At 56.2% G+C, this 22,936-nt stretch overlaps 1 protein-coding gene and 1 pseudogene across 2 annotated transcripts in view; both read left to right on the top strand.

The window, feature by feature from the left end:
• The window catches only part of SNTG2 (syntrophin gamma 2), a 180,448-nt gene extending 163,289 nt beyond the window's left edge, over positions 1–17,159 (top strand). For both annotated transcript variants that reach the window (XM_053891208.1, XM_019435837.2), the window contains one exon: positions 16,913–17,159. In XM_053891208.1, coding sequence (XP_053747183.1) covers positions 16,913–17,047 — 135 coding nt within the window. In that variant the 3' untranslated portion in view covers positions 17,048–17,159. The remainder of the gene's footprint in view (positions 1–16,912) is intronic.
• On the top strand, positions 3,451–5,082 carry LOC109258746 (mortality factor 4-like protein 1; annotated as a pseudogene).
• Positions 17,160–22,936: the final 5,777 nt, after the last annotated feature.

Here is a 22,936-nt window from a genome sequence, read left to right as displayed (position 1 = left end):
TGGGCACCTGACTCTTGATTTCTGCTCAGGTCATGATCCCAGGGTCGTGGGATCGAGCCCCGACTCAGGCTCTGCATTGAGCATGAGAGCTGCTTAACATTCTCTCCCTCCTCCCCTCTCCCCTGCTCATGCTCTCTCTCTTTCTCTCTCAAATAACAATAAACAAACAAACAAATAGGAGCAGCCAAATTGGAAGGAAGAGCTTTATAAACAGCATTACGCACAATTCAGATGATGACCAGACTGCACTCAATTAACAGGTCCTCGGACACAACGTCCAGACTCATGACACTGAGCGGTCAGCTTACTGTCCACAGAGGATGGGTTTTTCCGTGTTTAACGTACACGTGTTGTCACCCAGTTTTAATGGAACTAGAGACAAACCAAAGTGTCAGTCTGATGCGCTATAGAAAAAGGAAGAAAACAACAAAAATATGGGACCCACGAGCACATGTTGTTTGGAAACAGATCCAACAGTTTGCCTTGTTTTCTGATGAAATTAGGACGCACCACACGGGACGCAGCTAAATCCAAAAGTCAGTTTCTAACATCTTTTTATTGAGTTTAATGAAATAATGTTCTGTGTCTACTTTTTAAGTACAACTGAAATTGTCAGAATCTGTTGACGTTTTTATCTTCAGGGAGTGATAAAATCACAGCCTGAATGTAAATGCTGTCTAGGCGCGTGGGTCATGAAGTGTGTGACAGGGCAGTGGAGGGGACAGCCGATCTAGGACAGACACAGGAGGTGGCTGTGATGGAGGGGTGCGGAATCCGGGGGACTCTAGCCACCAGCAGAGAAGGGATCCCGAGAGCGGAGGGACTTGAGATAATTTTACGTTTGTGTTTGGCATTTTATCTGCACTGATATGTTGACCATGGGTCACGTTACCACTCCTGGATGATGGATATATTGGCCCTTGGGGGGCAGGGGAGGAACGAGCAACATTTCCTGCTTAAATCCCGCAAACCTCCTAGCCCAGCGCGTTCCGTGGGAGTGTGGGCGATGCCTTGGGAAGCCAGCCTGCAGCGGGATTTCACACGGTGGGTGTTCTAGCAGCGTCTGCTGGAGTACCTGCTGACGTGGGCTGGTGCCTTCGTAACACCCAACCGCATACGTGATGTCAGAGTATGCTTTGGGCGGGTGCCAGCTCTCAACACATCAAAACGCATCTGTTCTCATGTGTTAACGTTTGGTGAACTTTTGGTCGTCTGTGATGGGAGGAGCTGGGAAATCTGAACCAGACAGCGTGAGATGTGGCACATGACTTTGGGGCAAGCGTTCATCTCAGTATCTTGGCGGCATGTGTACAGGCTGGACACAGACCTAGGAGGTGGTGGGTCACAGGGGCAGACACACGCTCTGAAAGGCTGGGAGCTTGGACGGTTTGCAGGGCTGCCTTCATGATAACAATACAGTTGGAAATCCGAAAACCCACCTGCACTCAGAGATGAGAGGGAGACACGTAGAAAAGTCCCAGCAAACCCAACTGAGCACATCTCCACCTGACCTGCCCCTTCGCAGACCCCGAAGCTGCTGACGGCCTCCCCGAGCCTCCCTCCTGGGCAGCAGGGCAGAGACGAGGGCAGGTGACATAGGGAGCCCAGGGGCACGTTGCTTGGGGCCCTGGCAGGGCCGTGTGCGGTGTGTGTAGGTGACGACTGAGAGCGGAGCGGAGCAGAGGGCCTCCCGTAGCAGGACGGGGGCACAGCGGTTGTCGACAAACCCCCTTTGAGCTGACACTCCATGTGTATTACAGGCCGTGACACACAGAAAAGGTTGGAAAGACCGGACAGGGAATCTGGATCTCAGGAGAGTTCTTAGGGTCGAGGCTCTGTTTAAACAAAGAGCCCTGGGGACTAACCTCTGAATGGAGAATTTATTTTTGCTTTTGCAAATACTGGCTGTGAACACTGTGTGCCTTTTCTTACAAGTCAGGAACGGGTAATTGCCTCCCAGAAAATTATGTTCGTCTTAACCGAATTTTCTGGTTAAGGGAGTGATAACTGAGGAATGAATTTTCCCTTATCAGTCATTGAAAATGTCTCTGGGCCCTTTGGCTGGGGCGGTGCCTCAGCCAGCACGCCATGAGAACCGGAGGGGCGCAGGGTTGCGGGCACAGCGAGCACTCTGCACCCCTGCGTGCAGGTGCCGGACTCCATGATGCTCCCGCGGCTCCAAAACTGGCGTCCCACCGCTTTCTGACAAGGTTTGCCTGTCCTCTTCCTGCCTCCTTCTCCCGGAAAAGCCGAGGTGAAGGAACTCGTCTCCTGTCGGCTCCGAGGCCGCGTTCCGCGAATGGGCTGCGGGTTAGGCCCAAGTCAGGAGTGTGCCACAGGGGACACAGTGCCCCCCCGCCCTGGTTCCTTCGTCCCAAGCTCGCCCTGGTGGCCGTCAGTGCGCCTGGCGCATCTCTGTGATTCCACATCTGCTTCTCGGCTGAGCCGCCAGAAGCAGCTGGACGTGAACTTTTTAACCGGCATTTAATCGTGTTCTAAATTAGTTAACGAAGAAGGAGCAAATCGGTTGATGGAACCTCCAGAGACACTCACGGAAACTGTTACCAGTTTCCAATGAGGAAGGTGCTCGAATTATCCCTAAAGTAAAAGACTCAGGAGCCCGAGCCACCTGTCCACACACACGGACCCGGGCCTCTGGCCGCGGAAGGCAGGGCACGGCTCCACGGATGGTAGGTGCGTCCTCGGGAGGAGCCCTGTGGTGATGCCTCCTCCCCGGCCTCAGGGTGTGGGCCAAACATGCCCCAGAAGGAAAGAAGAGGGCGGATGTGGACCCAGGTGTACTTGAGGCATCTGAGAGCGAGTAAAGGAGGTCGCGTTTCTGAAACTGAAGCATGGCTGCTGAGCTCCGTGGCCAAGAGCGTTGGTGCCACGGCATTTGTCATCCATGCAGCCGACCCGGTGGAGCGGAGAGAGGACAACGGAGGGAGGGAGGCACGTGGACGGGCCACGGGGCATTCCACGTGACGGTGTGAGCGGGAGGCGCCTGAGCCAAGCCGAGGTACATGTGCCCGCAGCCCCTTCCAGAACGTCTGTGCTCTTGTCTTCCACAACCTGTTCTCAGGGACGGGGACGCTCGAGCGACAGCAGGCTCACCTCCTCTCTGTCTCTTCCCCCCACGCCCCCTCGCTCTCCCAACCTCCCCCTCTCTTCCTTTGTCCCTCCCTGTCTCCCCTGCACCCTCTCTCCCCCTAAGTCCCTGTCTCCCTCCCTTCCCTACTCCCCCTCTCTCTCCCCTCGGCCCCCTCGGCCTGCTGAGTGGCTCATCCCAGAAATGAAGTTGCCTTCGGCTGCGTGTGAGGTCAGCGGGCGCTGGCAGGTCGGGCCCGGGATGGGGAGCTGGTGGTGCCTGATGGTGCGTCTGACACGGAGCGGGGTGGGGTAGGGAGTAGGCGGTGGGAGAAGGGGGAGGCGGGGGCGAACCGCTTATAAGTGGTGCCGAAACAGGAGTCCAAATTCCAGGAGGGCGAGCGAGTGCTGTGCTTTCACGGGCCTCTTCTCCGTGAGGCAAAGTGCGTGAAGGTTGCCATGAAGGACAGACGAGCGACATGCTTTATACGTTACAATGGTTGGAATAAAAACTGGGACGAACGGGTTCCAGAAAGCGGAGCACTCAAACACGTGGACTCCAGGCGGCAGAAACAGCGAGAACAGGAGTGGTGTGCAGAGGGGAGACGAGAGGCACTGCCCCGGGGAAGAAGACGGCCGGCCTGCGGCAGAAAAGCGTTGAAGTGAAAACCAAAAAGAGCAAACAGAAAACACCTGGAAATGGAGACACCTCAGCCTCCTCGCAAGAAAAGGGCCCGAGTGGATCCTGCCACTCGGTAGAGAATGGTAGGTAGAGAATGGTTTCCTCATTCCGAATTCTCGGTTGAGAATGAGGAAACATCCATGAACAGAGTTGAAGTGGAAGTAAAGATTCCCGAAGAACTGAAACCACGGCTTGTGGACGGTTGGGACTTAATTCCCTGGCAGAAACAGCTTTTATCTTCCTGCCAAGAAGAACGTGGATTCCATTCCAGAGGATTATGCAAATTACAAGAAACCTCGAGGAGACACAGATAATGAGTCCGCTGTGAACGAGGTGGTGGCCGGGATAAAGGAGTACCTCCATGTGATGCTGGGGACTCAGCTGCTCTGCAAACTTGAGAGGCCGCAGTACGCGGAGATGCTCGCAGGCCACCCGGACGTGCCCACGTCCCAGGTGCACAGGGCACCGCATCCACCGAGGTGGTTTGTACGAACTGCAGCCATGTTGGCCTCTACGCCTCTGGATGACAAGAGTCCCGCATTGTTGCTGAATTCTCTCCATGATTTCCTAAAGTACCTGGCAAAGAATTCTGCACCCTTGTTTAGTGCTAGCGATTATGAAGTCGCCCCCCACCCCCGCCCCGAGTACCATCGGAAGGCTGTGTGAGGCGAGGCGCTGACACTCTGTTTGGATTTCTGTAAACACATTTTGGTTCGGTCCTCCTCTTATACAAATGATGTACTTTGCAAACGTTAGTGTACAAGAGAATTGGTGTTTGCTTTCTGTTTGATCCTAAACAGAGAAAATAAAAGGGGTTATGGCCCCTTTTTTCCTTTTTTTTTCATTTCAAAGTCACTACCAATGTATTCAGTGATGGACAATGAGAGACATACTGTAGTGTTTCATTGCCTAGACAACAAAGCTGCTTTTGAATGCTGCTGGTTCTGTCCCTTTGACACCATGCAGTTTTATAATACGTGTTAATGCCGTATGACAAACTGCTCTGACTCCTAGTGCCAAAGGTTCAATTCAGTGTATACACCTGAACACGCTCATCCGTCTGTGCTCCGTTTTTATGGTGCTTAAAGAGCCCATCCTGCAGGCCGTCCATGCTGTTCCTTAGGCATCGTCCCTTTGCTCCGACTGCTGAAGACTGGTGGCCTGTTTCATGGTTTTGTATTTGTGTCTAATGCACGTGTTAACATGATAGACGTAATGCGTTGTGTAGCTACAGTTTTCTGGAAAAGGCAATCTTTTAGGAATTGTTTTTCAGATCTTCAATAAATTTTTTCTTTAAATTTCAAAGAGAAAAAAAAAAAGAAAAAAATGAAGTAGCCTTCAGGGGTCCAGGTGACGTCCTTGTCTTGGTTTTGAGCCCGTTGGGGGTCACGTGTCCAGAGCCAGTGTTCACACTGACGGAAGACGCAGTTGAACCGAATCTCTGAGCGGTGCAGGCAGCCGTGCCCCATCCCTCAGGCCCAGCGCTGTGGAGAGGACGTCACCAGGGCAGAGACGGCGGTCATGTGCCGCTGGCACTCCGCCCCGGCGAGCCCAACTGTGGGGGGGGCTCCGTGAGGTCGGTAGGTCTGGGGTCATCGCAGGACCCCCGGCACAGTGTTGGACGCCTGCTCCTGGAAGGCTCCTGGCGCCCCAGCTTGTGGCTGCGGCAGCTCAGTGAGGAGCACGGGACTCTCCAGCTCACCTGCCGTCCTTCCAGCTGGGGCATCATCGCACTCCCATTTCCAGAAGAAAGGCTATGGCGAACCTGCCCGTGGAGCGCAGCCAGCTGGCCCACAGCCACCAGGGCACCTCCACGATCCACAAAACGCTCGCTCCCCCACATGGGGCGAATAGGGTGTGCCAGCCACGGTCCCACTGTCTCCAGACTTAAGACTGGTCCCAGCCTGACCCCCATGAAGCCACCCCGGCTTCTCGTCCGCTGGCCTCAGTCTGACCCCGTGGTCGTCAGCTCCTCCTCCAGGGAAGCGGTAGCCTCCCTGTCGACTCCATTCCGAAGACCTGGGTCCAGCATCAGCCATGTCCACGGGCCTCTTGCTGGAGCACAGATCTCCGTTAATGTCAGGACCTGGGGTGAATGAGATATTCTGGACTAGGGACGGACAATTATGTAACACACAGTGCTGCACGGCTCGTGCTCCCAAGCCCACAGCGGAGGGTGCCAGCGTCACAGAGTTACTGTTTCCTAAGAACTTTCTGTCCCATTAGACTCCCTCTTCTTGATTATGGCTGCGCCATGGTGATGGCCCTTTCTTTAGAGAGGTTACATAACTGTCGGCGCCATTCCGATGGCCGTAACAACACCGGACCTGGGTTCCTGGCATTGGGAAGCCTGGTTCCATCTGTGGGTCGTCACCCACACCAGCGTCTGGCTGTCCGTTAACGAATGCTCCCTGCAGTTAGCGGTTTCTGGAAGCTTTGCTGATGTGCACGTCCTTTTTTTCAAAGTAATCTCTATACCCAATGTGGGACTTGAACTCACAACCACAAGATCAAAGTCACATGCTCCCCCCCGACTGAGCCAGCTAGGCGCTCCTTGTACATGATCTTTGCAAGGAGACTTGAGAGAGTGGGTGTTCTCTCTGCCACTTTCTCTGTGGAGGGAGAATGTCATCATGGCTGTAGACATGGGGAAACTGAGGCCCGGGGTGCTTAATGCGAAGCTCACATCACTCAGCTTCTACACAATAGAATGAAACGTGTGCACGGCCGTCCCCTCCGCCTGTCCCCAGCACTTCCCGTGATGCCCCACGGAAGCCCTGTTTCCAGTAAACACGGAAGGGGAGGGTCCCCGTCCCTCACCCCCCACCCCGAGTCTACCTTCTGTCTGCGTGGATGTGTCCCGAGCACCACGCAGAAGTGGCTTCATGTCTGGCCTCCTTCCCTTAGTGCCACATGTGCAGGGTCCATCCATGTGGGACAGATGAGCACTGTCCTGTTGTGTGGACACACCAGGTTGTGTTCATCCCCTGTCCACAGACACATGGCTGGTTCCGCCTTCCAGGTGCTGCGAGCGCTGGTGCACAAGCGTGTGCTCAGCGGTTCTGGGCGTGTCCCGGGGGCCGCCGGGCTGACTTCCCACCAGCGCACGAGAGCTCTGGTTCCTCCCACCCTCGCCCATCTGTTATTTTCTGTTTTGTGAAATCACAGCCCCCTCGTGGGTGGGAGGCGGGGTCTCCTCCGGTTTTTATGTGAATGTCCCTGATGCCTAGTGGAGTCCAGCATCGTTTCTGAGGTTGTTGGCCACTCGTGCACCTTCTCTGGGGAGATGTCGGTTCAAGTCCTTTCCCATCTTTTAGGAGGGCCGTGTGTCTCTCTGGTTGGGCTGAGCGAGTTCTGTCTCCACACATGCTGGGTGTTAACCCCACATCAGAAACACGACTCACGGGTGTTCTCTGCCGTCTGTAGGCTGTCTTCACCTTGTACTCCCGTGAAAATGTCCTTTGATGCCAGAAGGTTTCAATTTTGATGAATCCAGTGTGTCCGTTTTCTTGTTGCCCAGCAACCGAGCGTTAAGCTTCCAAGTCCACACTTCATGGTGGCTCCGGAGCGGCAGCTCCCGTGGGGAGGTTCTCGTGGGGCGGCTCCCGTGGAAAGGCTCTCATGGGGCGGCTCCCGTGGAGTGGCTCCGTGGGACGGCTCCTGTGGAGTGGCTCCCGTAGGGCGGCTCCCGTGGGGCAGCTCCCGTGGGCAGCCTCCTGCGTGGCAGTTCCCTGGGCACCTCCAGTTCCTGACTCAGCCTGCAAGCGTGTGCCGGGGTTCACAGCTGGTTGTGTGCTGTCCTGACGGCAGCTCGAGGCCTCCGGGCAGCCTGCCTTCCGCTCGAGCACAGGCTACTCACGTCCCAGAGGTAAGAGAATCTGCACATTGTGAGGAGTAGGTTATTTTTGGTTTCTGATTTTTAAACTGGTGGGAACAAGAGGAGGCCACGAATACAGAGCTGCACCCCACCTGCTCAGCGAGCTGCGTCACCCCACAGTGACGACACCACGGGAGCCCACGGGCTTTCTTAGAAGGGGCTCAGTGACCCCTGGTGGCTCCTCTCTCCCGGAGTCTGAGTGGATTTCTAACAGCCGTGGTGTTACCAGTGCCGTGAGCCGCTGATGGGGCTGCCCCATCACCTTATGGGAACCCACAGCTGCCTTTGGGATTTCCAGACACTTCCTTTGCAAGACCTTGGTGTAAAAAATAAAGTGAAAGAGATAAACTTGCCTTCAAACTCAGACTTTCCATGTTCATCTCACATGAAAGGAGCCAGTCCCCAGGGACAGGAATTTGATCTGCCAGAGCTGCCCTGAGTTTCTGGGGCTGGAGGATGGGCTTCTCACAGGTCCTGCTTCCCCACCAGCGGGTCCTGCACAGGAGCACGCTGGTGACACCCAGAGGGTTGAGCCATGACAGGTGGTGCAGGCACTGAGCAGAGGCCAGCGCCCCCGGAGCCCAGCTCCCGCAACACCCCGCCATCGGCTGCTGCCAACGACGGTGGCGGGGACCCCACGCCAAGCGGCCCTGAGAGCCAAGGCACTGTGGCCCGCAGGAAGGTGGACATCAGCACACCACCGCCTGCAAGAACAGGAACCTCCTATCCCCATCCCCGCTCAACAGAGGACAGCGCTGTCTCCCGGTGACGGCCCGCCCACTCCTTGGGAAGATGGGAAGTTGCTGCAGAGGGCAGATGCCGTGCCTTGCGTGGGGACCTTCTCCATCGGTCCCTTGTCTCAGGGCCTGCCGTGTGCAGGGCAGGGGGTGGATGGAGGACAGACCCGGCGTGCAGGTGGGGCAAGTCAGGAAATTCTGCACAGACAGGGATCTGCTGAAGGCCACACAGCGTCCAGCTGGATCGGGTTCACCCCTTCCTGCTCCAGGGGTCTGTGCCGAGGCATCGATGAGCTTCTGTCGTGATAGGAGGCTCAGTCACTTCTGAGGCTGCATCACCTCCACCAGAAACTGTAAAGGTGCAAAAAGGGGTTTTATAGCTGCTGTCCCTAAGCACAGAGCTGTGCCAGCAGGTGGCGGACCCTTCTGGAAACAGGAAAGGAAGGAATGAGAGGGAGCGTGTGCAGGAGCAGGGGGCCAGGGATGGGACTTGAGGGCAAAGGTCGGCGTGGCCAACCGGGCCTGGGCATGAGGACGCGGAACACAGAAGCCAGTGCGCTGAAGGCCACCAGCTCAGGTAGCAGGAATGTAACTTAAGTGGGACAAATGTGGTTTTTAAGGACGAGCTGCACCCGTCGGTTCTGCCTGAAACACAAACAGTGCAGGTGTCATTCAGCCTGGCCCAGGCCTGGGCTGACACGTCCCCCTTCTGAGCCTTCAGAGGACACTGTCCGGCCCTCACCGCCTGTTCACGTGGACGTTGGTGCCCTGGCCACCCTCGCGGGGCTGGGCTACGGACGGTGCCCACCCAGAAGGAGCACGGGCTTTCTTTAAAAGGTGCCAGGGCACCTGGGGGCTCAGTCGGTTGAGCGTCTGTTGATTTCAGCTCAGGTCATGATCTCACACTTTGTGGGTTCGAGCCCCGTGTGGGGCTCTGTGCTGAGTGTGGAGCCTGCTTGGGATTCTCTCTCTCTCTCCGTCTCCCTCTTCCTCTCACCCCTACTCATGATCTCTCTCAAAAAGTGAAAAAAGAATTTAATGGGTGGATGGGTGCTTGTTGTAGTTGAACAGAAACAGACTTCACGTAGCGTCTGTGCACCGAGCTGTCTCGTTGGGTCTTCCCCAGCGAACCTTCATGTGACAACAATAGCAGCAGGTGCCGTGCGCCGCTTTTCACCTGCGCACCTGCACAGGGGCATCCCCACCGAGGCCCGGGTGCCAGTGCTGGGGTCGCCGGCAGGGCACTTGCTGAGGATCACAGACGACTGGATGTGGAATGAAGGCCAGGACCCGGGCAGCCCCGCCTCAGAGACCCTCTCCTCCGTGTTCGTCACTGTGTGGACACCGGGCCGTGTGGAGCGGTGAGCACAGGTTGCCCGTGTGTCTGGTCACTGGTCTAAACACAGGGCCTACACATCCTGAGTTAAACAAAGAACCGGCCTGAGCCTGTGAATGACAGAATAGGACCCAAGAGCCCGGCCAGCCCACCAAGTGCTGTGGGCAAGGGACACAAGCCCATAGCCTGGGCCCATGTCCCCCTCCGTAATTGTCCCCAGTCCATTAAGGGACAAAGGTCAGACTGACTGGCTGCCCAGGATGAGGCCTCACCTGAACTTGGTTTCGTATTTATTTATTTTTTAAAATTTTTTAAATGTTTATTTTTGAGCGAGTGAGACAGAGTGGGAGCAGGGGAGGGGCAGAGAGAGACACACACACAGAATCAAAGCAGGCTCCAGGCTCCCAACTGTCAGCACAGAGCCTGACGTGGGGCTCGAACTCACAAACTGTGAGATCATGACCTGAAGTCAGACGCTTAACCCACTGAGCCGCCCGGGCGCCCCATCTAATACACTTATTTCTACTTTAGTTTTCTATATTAATTTCACAGGGAAAACCTTTACCAGCTCTGTGGGAAATTCACTTTGTTTATGCCTAAGAGAGTATGTGTCCTTGTCAGAACACGGGAATTTCCAAATAAAACATTTCTAACAGCAGAGAAAAGGAGGTGCCCTTCACAGCCTGGAAGCCCCCCTTGGCACGTGTGAGCCCCTGCGGACTTGCTGCAGGCTCGAGACCACACTCGTGCAAACAGCCTTCCCGGAGCAGACGCTCGGCCTTCCAGTACGTGTCCCTGGGGGACAGACACACTCAGAGCTGTTGGGAGACTCAGACGTTCTCAACGTCCTGGCAAGGTAACAGTGCCGAGCTTTCACATAAATAAAACTTAGGAAGTTACCATTCTGCTGTTTGCCGAAGAGGAAAAAGTGGCTTCAACTATGAGCCAGAGAATCAGGCTTCCCGGCGTGAGGCGGCAGTGTCAGGAGGGGAGTCACAGAGGACGCGGCAAAGGTCACGGGGAGCGCTTTCCTCGAGGAAGGGGGGAACCCAACAGAGAACGGGAGCGGTCGGCCCGGGTAGATTCCCAGCAGGGTTGGAAGGTGGGTGCGTGCGTCAGGGGGGCACTTTGAACAGGTCTCCACGTGACCCGACGGTGCACGGGCTGGACTGTCCCCTCCCCGGCCTCTGCCATCCCAGGGAATCACGGCCTCCGTGAGACTCCCTCTTTCCAGACCTAACCTGCCCCCCTCGGATGTTTCGGATCTTGGTTTTCCCACGCTCTGCCGGGTGACCCCTCACCTAGGACTCTGTGGTGTCTGTCCCTGTCTGCCGGGCGGGCCGTCACCCTGTTGCCCCTCCCCTGGGAGCAGGGCTCGTGCCCCACCCCGTCCTTCCCACAGGTGGTGATCTCTGTCTCAAGGGTGTGGTGCAATGTCTCCCCATCACACTCTGTGTGCGGTTCCACACCTGCCAAGCTCTGGGGCCGGGCTGTTCCTCACGACTCCGTCTCGTCTCCAGTCCCGCCTGTGTGCGTCTCAGGACGATTACAAGGCGCGTCTGTTATCCCAGATGTTCGTCCTTGTGTTCTGCCAGCATCCGTTCCCGTGTGGCTTTGCTCACTAGCCCCGTAGCCTCTGTGTTGCCTTCGTGGGGAAGGGACAGGCTGAGGCTCCCGTGGAAGTGCCACCTGCACGTGGATCGCTGTGGCCGAGTGGAAACTGTCCTCTTAGATGGTGGTGGACATTCAACTGTCCCCTCGCACAGGGTCTCCGATGGCTATTAGGGAAAGAGGGCACCTGATGCTGGCCGCTGGGCTTTGGAAGAGACGTCCGTCACCTCAGACACTTTCTTTCTTTTTTTTTTAAACGTTTATTTATTTTTGAGACCGAGAGAGACAGAGCATGAATGGGGGAGGGTCAGAGAGAGAGGGACACACAGAATCTGAAACAGGCTTCAGGCTCTGAGCTGTCAGCACAGAGCCCGACGCAGGGCTCGAACTCACGGACCGCGAGATCATGACCTGAGCCGAAGTCGGACGCTTAACTGACTGAGCCACCCAGGCGCCCCAGACACTTTCTGACAAATGCCACTGATTTGTGCACCGAGATGGAAATACGGATAGCGATGTGATTTCTACTGGAGGAGGTTTACTGGGGACACACAGGTGATTCTGACATCTGGACACTGATTGGATGCGTCACTCTTGCGATCGATGCCGCAGGCCCGGAGCAAGGACTGAGGAAGAAGAGTTGTCTCAGCTCCGGGCGACCTCATGATTCACACCTGGAATTCACACATGGCTCCCTAAGAAGTTTTACTTCGTTAAGGAGAAGTTCTAGGTATTAAAACACTCAAAAGTTGATGATTATATAAGCTGTGAGTCGTAGTCCAAATCATTATTTCAGCCACCGTGAAATATTTAACAATGGTTCCTAAAGATCTAGGTCATTGGGACAAACATGCCACCGAAGAAAGAGGCGTGGGCGAGGTGCTGGGGGCCGGCGGACGGGCCGAGTGCAGGCGGGTCCATCCCCAGGCGCGTGCGGCCTGGCTCTCGGGACCTCACCAATCTTGTCCGTAAGATGCACACGATTTGCACCTGACGGTGCTGCAGGATGTGAGTGGGAGTGGCTGACGGTGCAGGAGGACAGAACGCGCCTGAAGGACAGGCTTGAGGGTCTGCACAGCCGGGACAGTGCCATGGGCGCTGCAGCCGCCGGGGAGGGCCTTCCTTCTGTGCCCTCACCGAGCACTCAGTCCTCCCTCCGTGTCAGTGACTTCAGGCGCCTCGTGTAGGGGAATCACACAGGGTGTGTTCTCTGTGACCGGCTCGTTCCTCTCAACCTCATGTCCTTAATCCCTGTTGAAGCAGGTGGGAGAAGTTCCTTCCTTTTAAGGCTGCACATGCTCCGTTGGGGACAGACCCCATTTCCTTCATCTGCTCAGCTGAGTGGGCCTCCACGATGCCCTGTCCTCAAGTCAAGCAGATCTGAGAGACAAAGCACACGGCATGGCACTCCGAGAGACACGACCTGGTGGACCCCGGGGGCACGGCAACCCCCCCCAGTGACCCGCGCCTCCTGAGCACCTGTCACCGTCACACAGCTTGGGGAGGCGCTGCTCCGTGCATACCGTCACGCTTCCACTTCTCCCCCAGTGTGGGCGGCTCTCCGTGGGGTTCTCTGTGGAGGGTTCTCCCTGGCGGCTGGGGGGGAGGGGTTCCTCCGTCGGGGGCTCTCCGTGGTGGCTCTCTGTGGCGGCTGTCCGTGGGCGGCTCTCCGTGGGGAGCTGTCTGGGGGGGGGGGTTCTCTGTGGAGGGTTCTCCCTGGTGGCTGGGGGTGGAGGGGTTCCTCCGTCGGGGGCTCTCCGTGGTGGCTCTCTGTGGCGGCTGTCCGTGGGGAGCTGTCCGTGGGGGGGTGGGGGGTTCTCTGTGGAGGGTTCTCCCTGGCGGCCGGGGGTGGAGGGGTTCCTCTGTCGGGGGCTCTCCGTGGTGGCTCTCTGTGGCGGCTGTCCATGGGCAGCTCTCCGTGGGGAGCTGTCCGTGGGGGGGGTGGGGGGTTCTCTGTGGAGGGTTCTCCCTGGTGGCTGGGGGGGAGGGGTTCCTCTGTCGGGGGCTCTCCGTGGTGGCTCTCTGTGGCGGCTGTCCGTGGGCGGCTCTCCGTGGGGGGGGGGTGGGGGGTTCTCTGTGGAGGGTTCTCCCTGGCGGCCGGGGGTGGAGGGGTTCCTCCGTCGGGGGCTCTCCGTGGTGGCTCTCTGTGGCGGCTGTCCGTGGGCGGCTCTCCGTGGGGGGGGTGGGGGGTTCTCTGTGGAGGGTTCTCCCTGGCGGCCGGGGGTGGAGGGGTTCCTCTGTCGGGGGCTCTCCGTGGTGGCTCTCTGTGGCGGCTGTCCATGGGCAGCTCTCCGTGGGGAGCTGTCCGTGGGGAGGGGGTTCTCTGTGGAGGGTTCTCCCTGGTGGCTGGGGGGGAGGGGTTCCTCTGTCGGGGGCTCTCCGTGGTGGCTCTCTGTGGCGGCTGTCCGTGGGCGGCTCTCCGTGGGGAGCTGTCCGTGGGGGGGGTGGGGGGTTCTCTGTGGAGGGTTCTCCCTGGTGGCTGGGGGTGGAGGGGTTCCTCCGTCGGGGGCTCTCCGTGGTGGCTCTCTGTGGCGGCTGTCCGTGGGGAGCTGTCCGTGGGGGGGGGGGGGGGTTCTCTGTGGAGGGTTCTCCCTGGCGGCTGGGAGGGGAGGGGTTCCTCCGTCGGGGGCTCTCCATGGTGGCTCTGTGTGGCGGCTGTCCGTGGGCGGCTCTCCGTGGGGAGCTGTCCGTGGGGGGGTGGGGGGTTCTCTGTGGAGGGTTCTCCCTGGCGGCCGGGGGTGGAGGGGTTCCTCTGTCGGGGGCTCTCCGTGGTGGCTCTCTGTGGCGGCTGTCCATGGGCAGCTCTCCGTGGGGAGCTGTCTGTGGGGGGGGTGGGGGGTTCTCTGTGGAGGGTTCTCCCTGGCGGCCGGGGGTGGAGGGGTTCCTCTGTCGGGGGCTCTCCGTGGTGGCTCTCTGTGGCGGCTGTCCATGGGCAGCTCTCCGTGGGGAGCTGTCTGTGGGGGGGGTGGGGGGTTCTCTGTGGAGGGTTCTCCCTGGTGGCTGGGGGGGAGGGGTTCCTCTGTCGGGGGCTCTCCGTGGTGGCTCTCTGTGGCGGCTGTCCATGGGCAGCTCTCCGTGGGGAGCTGTCCGTCGGGGGGGGTGGGGGGTTCTCTGTGGAGGGTTCTCCCTGGCGGCTGGGGGGGGAGGGGTTCCTCCGTCGGGGGCTCTCCATGGTGGCTCTGTGTGGCGGCTGTCCGTGGGCGGCTCTCCGTGGGGAGCTGTCCGTGGGGGGGTGGGGGGTTCTCTGTGGAGGGTTCTCCCTGGCGGCCGGGGGTGGAGGGGTTCCTCCGTCGGGGGCTCTCCGTGGTGGCTCTCTGTGGCGGCTGTCTGTGGGTGGCTCTCCGTGGCGGCTGTCCATGCTGGGCCTTCACTGCCTGGCGGGCGTGAGGTCAGAACTCTACACACGACTGCTCAGGTCGATGAGTGTCACCGGACAGCCTTGCTGGTGGCACGTGGATAGGACACCAGCCGGAGGTAGCTGGGCCTCTGGCTGCAGGTTCACAGGGCGCCTGCTTACTCAGTATCTGGAAAAAATAGAGTGGAGGCTTTAAATTGGCTCCTGGATTTCGACCCCGTCGACTGTGGTTTTGTGTGGAATTTACTGGTATGAGCGGAGATTCTGTGTGTGCCTTCGACACGTGGGGCCAGAAAGTACCGATGTCGCCCTCGGCGGGCCTTTGTGCTGGAGGTGCCCGGCTCCTTGTTTCGGCGCTGTGCACTTCCAGACAAGTCTTCTGGGAACCTGAAAAGCAGTTTCCAATTTGCAGATGTTAAACCAAGACCTTGAGGCATGTCGCATGGACGTGGCAGCTCTTCTTTTGAAATGTCCCTTCAGGAAGCTCAGTAATTATGACTTGTAAATGCAGAAATTGTATTAGGTTTGTGTGAGATTCGCAAGAACCTCGTGTTCCTTCTAGCGAGAGACTCGTTAGTTCCTCTCCTCCAGGAAGACCACCACGACTGAGTCCCAAGGTGTGGGCACCACTGGCGGGCTGGCTTGGGGTGAGGTCTGCCATGAGGTCCAGGCAGCTTCTAGATCCTGTGGTGCCGCGAGGGCTGCGGAGTGAGGTGATTCCTCAGGAACACGTGTTAGGACGCTGTCGCAGGAGGGTGCACCTCGACCACTAAGACACCTTGCTGGTCATTACTCAGAAAAGGTGAAAGTGAGCAGTAATCAGTCATGCGGCTGTCAGGGTGAAGATTCATTTCCTGCAAAGGAACTTGATCCAAAGTGGAACGGAGGAAAGGGGCCCTTGTGGTTCCTGTACCTGGAATCAGTGGCTCCGAGCACAGGGACCTCATCGGCCCATCTGTGGGCAGGTGCCCCTCTGGGCGGGGTTCACCTTCCTGCAGATGCCCTCCGTGCATCTCAGAGATCCTGTCTTCAGAGGTGCGGAAAGGAGTGGGTCTGGAATAGACGAGCCAGCCTGTCATCCTGGACAGTGACATGGCTCCTTCTGAGGCCGTGTCCACAGTGTAGAGCACAGGGGGTGTAGACAAGACTTAGTTAAGCTGTCAATTGGGTAGCAAGCGTCTTAAAAAGGATTTTGATGTTTTCAATTATTTTGGAACTTTATTGTGCCAAAGTAGGAGAGAAAAAAGTCAGAATAATGCATTTTAAAGCTTTCTCTCCACGGGTAGAATGGGGGTGGGGAAGGCAGCCAGAGAGGACACAGGTCACCATCAGCAATGTTAGGACACTGATGACCCCGTGGCAGCTCACTCGTGCGGGTCCGTGGCTGACGAGCGCACTGGAGGGTCGTGGGCACCTGGGTGGGGCTTTCAGGAACAGGGAAGGCCGTCTGTGACTCCTTTTTGTTTCAGGTGCATCTGGGGTCTTCTGCATGGGGACGGAGGGACCCAGGAGTTTGAGTGTTTTTACTTTTATTTTCTTACCTGATGGGGCACCTCTGTCTCTGTAGGAAACCTGCCCCTTGGGCATCATTTCCTCTTTCTCCTATTGGGCTGGTGACAGCCTGAGGGTGAGCCACGGTCCTGCCTGTGCCCGGGAGCCCCACGCGCTCTGCTCACCCGCTGCTGGCGGTTCCTTCCACGAATGGTTGCACACGCACAGGCATATACACGTGTGCACACATAACACATGCATGCACAGGCACGCACACACATACCACGGCTAACGCACAGTGGTCAGTCCTACTGAATTCTGAACACCAGGAGCCCTGATATGCTGAGACCCCGTCACAACTTCGCCTAAGCACCAACCGGGCCAGGCATCAGTGGGGCCTGAGTGAAGAAGTCACTCCACCCGGTCAGGAGCCCACAGCCTGATGCAGACGGGGTCCGGGCAGCAGCCAGAAGGGGCATCACCTGTATGAGATGCAAGAAAACGAAGCCGTCAGCCTGATCTGTCAGGGGTCCCTGCAAAACAAGTAGTGTCTTCCTGTTTGTGTCCTGTGAGACCGCAGGTGTCTGCTTTGGCCTCAGTCCATCCTTATTCCATGTGTGTTTGTACTTGAGTGATTTTCTGGGAGCTCAAAAAGCATAGAATCTGTTACATGTTTTTGTAATGTGCTTTTCTAAGACTCACAGCGTTTCATTTTATCTTCTTATTCTTCTTCCAGGAACTCGAATTCCCGGACCTGACAGCCGTCCTGCACTGTGTTCACGCCTTCCTAGCAGCAAAGGTGGCCTCAGTGGACCCCGCATTCATGGACAGCCAGAGCTTCGCGAGGAAAAGTGCTTCTGCTGAGCGCTGAGCATTAAATTATTTTCTTAAGAAATGACTCTTTCCTGCAAATATGACAACTCTGTGTGATTTTATAATGAGCCTCTAGTTGTGATACCAATAAAACGTGTCACTAGTTTCCAGAGACGCATCCCGCTTCTTAGATCTGAGAGGCCAGGGCGCTGCTGGGTGGAGCTGCGTTCACGCACGTCCGCGTCCCGGGAGATGACGCACCTCGCGGGCCTGTCTCTGAGTCAGGCCACGGTGGGCTCTGCCCCGCGCCCTCTGCCGCCCACATCACTATCCTCTAGATTGTATTTTCATAAAATGTGAGAAAATCCTGAGAATCCCCTGCTTTACTGTCCTCAGACAGGGAAGGGTTTTGTCTTCCCTTTTTGTCAAAGAGGGCTGAGTAAGGGTGTGACGTGAGAGATGAGAAGTATGCGGGAAAGGAAATTAATTTCAATACTACCTTTTCATAAACTGTGTAATTACATAACGCATCACTTAAATGCTAATTTAAACGACTTTCCTAACCTGTGAAATATAGCCTTTATCATAGTTTCCTTGGTTTTTGTACTGTTTACCACTTCTAAGAAGGTCCGCTTTCCATTTTTGTCATCGAAAGCAACTTAATGAACCCTTGAATCTTCTTTTAGGGAGACAGACTGTACTCAAAGTCCAGGTCATAGCCTCATTTCTCATGGTTGTGAGGACAGGAAGCACATAAACCACCGGGCTGTAAAGTTCCAGAAAACAGTTCTGGGAAAACAGGTAGATGTTTCCTGCAGCTGCAGGAAAGCAGGTGTGCAGTGCTGACAGCCCCATGGCCCCGCGGGTGTGGACCTGAGCGGCTACGTCAGTTCCCTGCAGCCCACCCGCCTCTTGTCGGTCGGTGTTTTGGAAGAAGAACCGTTTTGGTTTGTAATATACATCGAATATTTATAATCACATATTAAACACGTAATATTTAGGTGTTTGAAATGCATCTCCCTTCTAGAAGATCTCTGTACATAGTATGTGTATCATAGGTATTATATCTAGAATTCCCGTTTACATTGCAAGGGCCTCTGTGGAAAACTAACAGCAGCAGACTGTTTAAGGTGAATTTTAAATAATACTCCGGAGAATGGTGTTCCCAGAGCACGAGGCAACAATTGTCTCTGCAGACGTCTGTTCCCGTGCTTTACGTCACACTTCCCATCAATGTCAACATTCGCGGCAGCAGGAGTAACATTTCCACCTGAAGACCAAGTTACAGCCCTCTGCGGTGTCTCCTCCGAGGGGGCGTGCCGGCCTCCACATTTAAGGGTTCTCCGTTTCCTCACCGGAGCCAAAGAGCCTAAGCTCACTCAAAACTAGAAGGTATTCTTCTGCACCAGAGTGAAGAAACTGAGGATTTTTTGTTTGTTTTCATTAAAACCAGAGATTTAAAAAATGTACCTTTACTGGATAATAATGAACGATTAATATTTTCCCAAGATTTGATGCTAAAGTTTATTTTTATATTTGTATAAATATACAATTCTTTGAAAAGAGGCACAACTTTTTAAAAATTAAAAAACAGCAAAAGTCTTTTTTTTTTCTGAAATGAGCAGTGGCCATGTGCCCACTTGTCTTTCCCTTTGCATTTCTGTGCACCTGCCCAGTGGCCACAGGAGTCGTCCCCGCCCTCACGTGGCCACACGGGTCAGGCTGCTCACGCCCCTGTGGACCAGTGGGGGGTGGGGGTGGAACGACAATTATTGCTTTGGTTTGGAAACAGGACTCGTCAAAGGCGGGGCCTGCTCCTCACGCCAGGCTGTCAGGGTACTGGGTCAGACATTATTTTATTTTCATTTGAGATGTGCAGCTAACCTTAAAATATCAGTTTTGCATTCTAATTAGGAATTATCAGTAATTCCTAATTGTCAGTAATCATCCTAATTAACAGTGGGAATCATCTGCTGATCTCGTGTGCAAAGTCATCGGTGCTGGAGACCATGCTGAGGGCCGCACACACACGACCCCTTTCAACTCGCTCCCTACCTGGCACAGGTCTGACTTCGTTCTCACCGTGAAGGTCAGGGAACAGGCCTCAGCCCAGGTCGAAGGCCGGGCTATTTGTGGGGCTCGGTGAGCCGAGGCCCTGGGATCCCCAGGCTGAGCCCCCCGGCACAGATTCCGTGGAGCTGGTGAGACACGCTTCAGCCCAGGGCCTGTGGAACCCCAAGAGGATGGTTGTACTTTGTCTTTGCCTGTCCCTGGAGAGTAGTAACCGGTATCTTCTAAATGTGGCCTGTTTTCCCTTTGTTCCATTTTTGTACATTTTTCTATCCCATTTCAACAGTAACAGCAGAAAACTTGCCCGGTGACGAAGTATTGTAGTCAAAGTGGAAACACATCCTCTTGGAAAGTATCTCAATCCATGCCGTGGATCCTGACCTAATTTACAATCCACACGTGGGCATCTGGCAGGACGCTGTTGAGTAGGTGCATCCCGTTAGTGACCCTGCTAGCTGAACATTCATCTTGAAGGTTTATTAAGTCTTGGGCAGAGGAGGAGGAGGAGGAAATGTCCGTCATCCTGAAGGCAAGGAAATGAAATGACAAATACATCATCACCGGTGTCTCAGAGGACGCACCGCGTTGGTCTGTGACTGGGGTTCGGGTCTCGTGCCCAGACTGCTCTCACAGGCCCGGCAGGCTCTGAGCTGGCAGGAAAAGTGACCCGCTAACACCAGAGGAGAAGCAAAGACACCTGCACGTGGTGGAGACGGCGGAGAGGGGGGTGGGGGCACAGCTGAGAAGTGACAGGAGCCAGCGGTGCTTGGTGGGGACCAGGGAGCTGGATGCCGAGGCAGGTGTCCTAGGAAGGACCGTGAGCAGGTTTGAGCGTCAGGAACAATTTTACGTGGTTCACACAAACTTTACTTTTCTCACCTCGTGGTCTGTATTTTCATGACCTCAAACGACATTTGCACGTAAGGAAAGGATCCAGCTGCATTTGGATCCCTCCAGACACAGGCAAGTGCCAGAGAACCTCTTCCCATATTCGTTGAGCTCTGTGTGTGTGTGGACCTGGGGGTCCAACCAGCAGAGGCCTTGTCATAACCAGCAACTTCCTGGCACACCCCCCCCCCCCCCCCCAGGACCTAATACTTGCACTCTCCACCTGCCGGTGAGCTTTCATGACTTTTCTGCCTTCAGGACACTCAGCGTATCACAGGAGTGTCCGTGGAACCCTAAACACTCAACAAGGTCCTGGTTTATTTTTCTGTCCCTGTGGACGATTTGTGGGAGCTGACGGTAAAACCTCTCGTTTACTGGGGCCTGTGGTGACTGCCATGGGTAAATCCCTTCCCTCCCACTCAGTGACTGGTGGCCATCTGATGTCCTCTGTCCAGAGGCACAAAAATAGGGGAGGGGTAAGACTGGAGATTATACCAATTATTATCATCTTGTTTTTTCCCGAGTTTGGAGCAACAGAACAGGCAAAGACAGTTCCTAACCCAACCCTCCCCAATTCCAACAGGACTTTTTTGGGTTATTTTGGAAGTAAAACTGATTTATTCAACCCGGGAACCAAACTGAATGTCCTCATGGTTTCACAGGCTAATTATTTATGTATCTATTATCTACTTTTTAAGCGGGGTGCAGCTGACACACGATGTTACACTAGTTTCCGGTGTAATCACAACGTGATTGGACGAGTCTGTCCCTTATGCGGTGCACACGCGGGTGTCCCCGTAGCACGAATACAATCCCGCCACGGCGCCTCTCGGATGCTGCGGGGCACCTGCGGGGGTCACCGCGGGGCCTTGCGGTTTGGAACACCTGGTCCAGGACGGAGAGCCCGGCCCCGTCCTGCCTTCACAACAAGCGAGGCTTGGTCCCGAGTGGAGAATTTGCCGCCGTGTCCTCCCGCGTGCGGACGGGAGCAGCCTGACCCCGCAGCCCGAGTACCAGCCTGCAGGGAGGAGGGAGGACTCCGTAACCCCGCCTGGCGGGGGCGCATTTGCACAGGTGCCCGCCGCTGGCCGCCCGCCCCTACCTGCGAAACGGCGCACCTGGTGGGCGTGTGCACCTGCACACACGTTACGCAGACACAGCCGTGGTCAGGGACAGCCGGGACAGCCAGGACAGCGTCGCCGAGGAAAAGCGTTTTCTGTGTGTGTCAAAACCCCGGAAGGACGTGGAGGCTGCCACGGGCGCAGGTTCTGCGCGTCCGGCAGGTCCTGGCCGCAGCAAGCTCCGCGGGTTGACCACCGGGCACGGACGCACAGCCACACGGGAAGAGCACGGCTAAGTCGCACGCAGAAATGGTGAAATGCACAGCAAAAACTCTGTAAAGCTCTCAGCAGGCCTCAGCCGGGGGGGCAAGGTTCAGAAGACACTACCTACCCGACTTACGTCCTGAGGAAGAGCCCACCCTGTAAATCCAAGGAGATCCAAGTCGGGCTCATAGAGGCTTCTATGAGACACACGTGGAAGCACGACCCTGGATTCAACTATTTAACATATACCGTGGAACGACCCGTCGGTGCCGGGCGGTGCGGAGCCCGAAGCCCCGGTGCAGCTCACGAGCCTGGAGGAGCGGGCGCGCCCAGCTGGAGAACGCAGACGTGGCTGGAGAGCATGCGCAGAGGGCTGGAGGGCGCGCGCACACGCCTGGAGGAGCATGCGCACACGGCTGGAGAGCATGCGCAGAGGGCAGGAGAGCACGCGCACACGCCTGGAGGAGCCAGCGAGAAGCCAGCCCGCCCGGCTGGAGAGCGTGCCCGCCTGGAGCGAGCACGCACGCACGCGTTTGGACAGCACGCTCTGCTGGAGAGCGCGCGTGCACGGCTGGAACCCGCCCCAAGTCAGGCACCTGGACACAGGTGACAGCAGGTCCCGACGTGTCGGTGCTGGTGGGACTGCACTTCCCGTTCCGGCTGCACTTTTCAAAAGCACATGGACAGAGCGGTTCCAAACAGGTAATCGCCCCGTGATACAATACGCTTTGTAGTAAACCCAAGTCCGTACCACGTGCTAGGACTCACGGATGTTTCTGTCCTGCTGAGGAAGGTGGTTTGTTTTATAGCTCGGCAGTTTGTAATCGCGCCGCCTTAGCAGGCTTTCCCTAAACTGGCTTAGATGGTAATTCTCGTTTCTGTGTGTTTGTTTAAAAACTCAAAGGCAGATACCTCGTCACTTGATTTCCGGAGTCTTGGTGAGGCGGCGGAAGTTTGCCGGGAGTGAGCATTTTAGATGTTCGGGCTGCGCTCAGGAACCACAGACTGGGTGACGTGGGAACAACGACGTCCGCTTCCTCGGTCCCACAGGCTCGGCGTCCGAGGTCACGGCGCCAGAAGATTCGGGGGAACCCGCTCTGGTTCCCAGATGCCGACTTCTCGCCGTGTCCTCACGTGGTGCAGGGCCACGGGCCGGCAGGGGTCTCTGCTGCACGGGCACCACTCCCCCATCAAGCAGGCGCCACCCTCCTGCCCTCATCACCCGCACAGCCACCCTGGGGGGCGGGTTCAACACGTGAACTTAGTGAGGACACAACTGTTTTTAGTGCAGAGCAGTAGGACGAATATCAATTTGACCGAGTTTGTGTGTCCAAAACAGAGTTTGGGAGAAAGGATATATATTTTATTGGTACCTAACAATAAGTTTACTTGAGATGAGAATCTTCAATAATATGTGTTTATCCCAAGAAAAACTTTTCACCTGTAATAAACTTTTCCTTTGAAACCGGAATTCAAGGTAAATGCAAAACACAAAGAACATGCACAGTGTTTCCTCCAGGTAAACCAGAGTTCCTGTTTGCCCTCAGGTGGGCTCTCTGGTTACTGTTTATTGTGACTCCTACGCAGAAGTAGAGTCGTATCCCCATAGGTTTGGGGGGGGGGAGTTAGATTTCGGGAGCCCTGCAGGTAACGTGGGGACCACC

This window comes from Panthera pardus, unplaced genomic scaffold (genome assembly GCF_024362965.1).
Source record: "Panthera pardus isolate Hobbes unplaced genomic scaffold, ASM2436296v1 HiC_scaffold_26, whole genome shotgun sequence".
Lineage (NCBI taxonomy): Eukaryota > Metazoa > Chordata > Mammalia > Carnivora > Felidae > Panthera > Panthera pardus.
The sequence above is the reverse complement of the archived record's forward strand: the minus strand, read 5'-3'. Positions and strand labels throughout refer to the sequence as shown.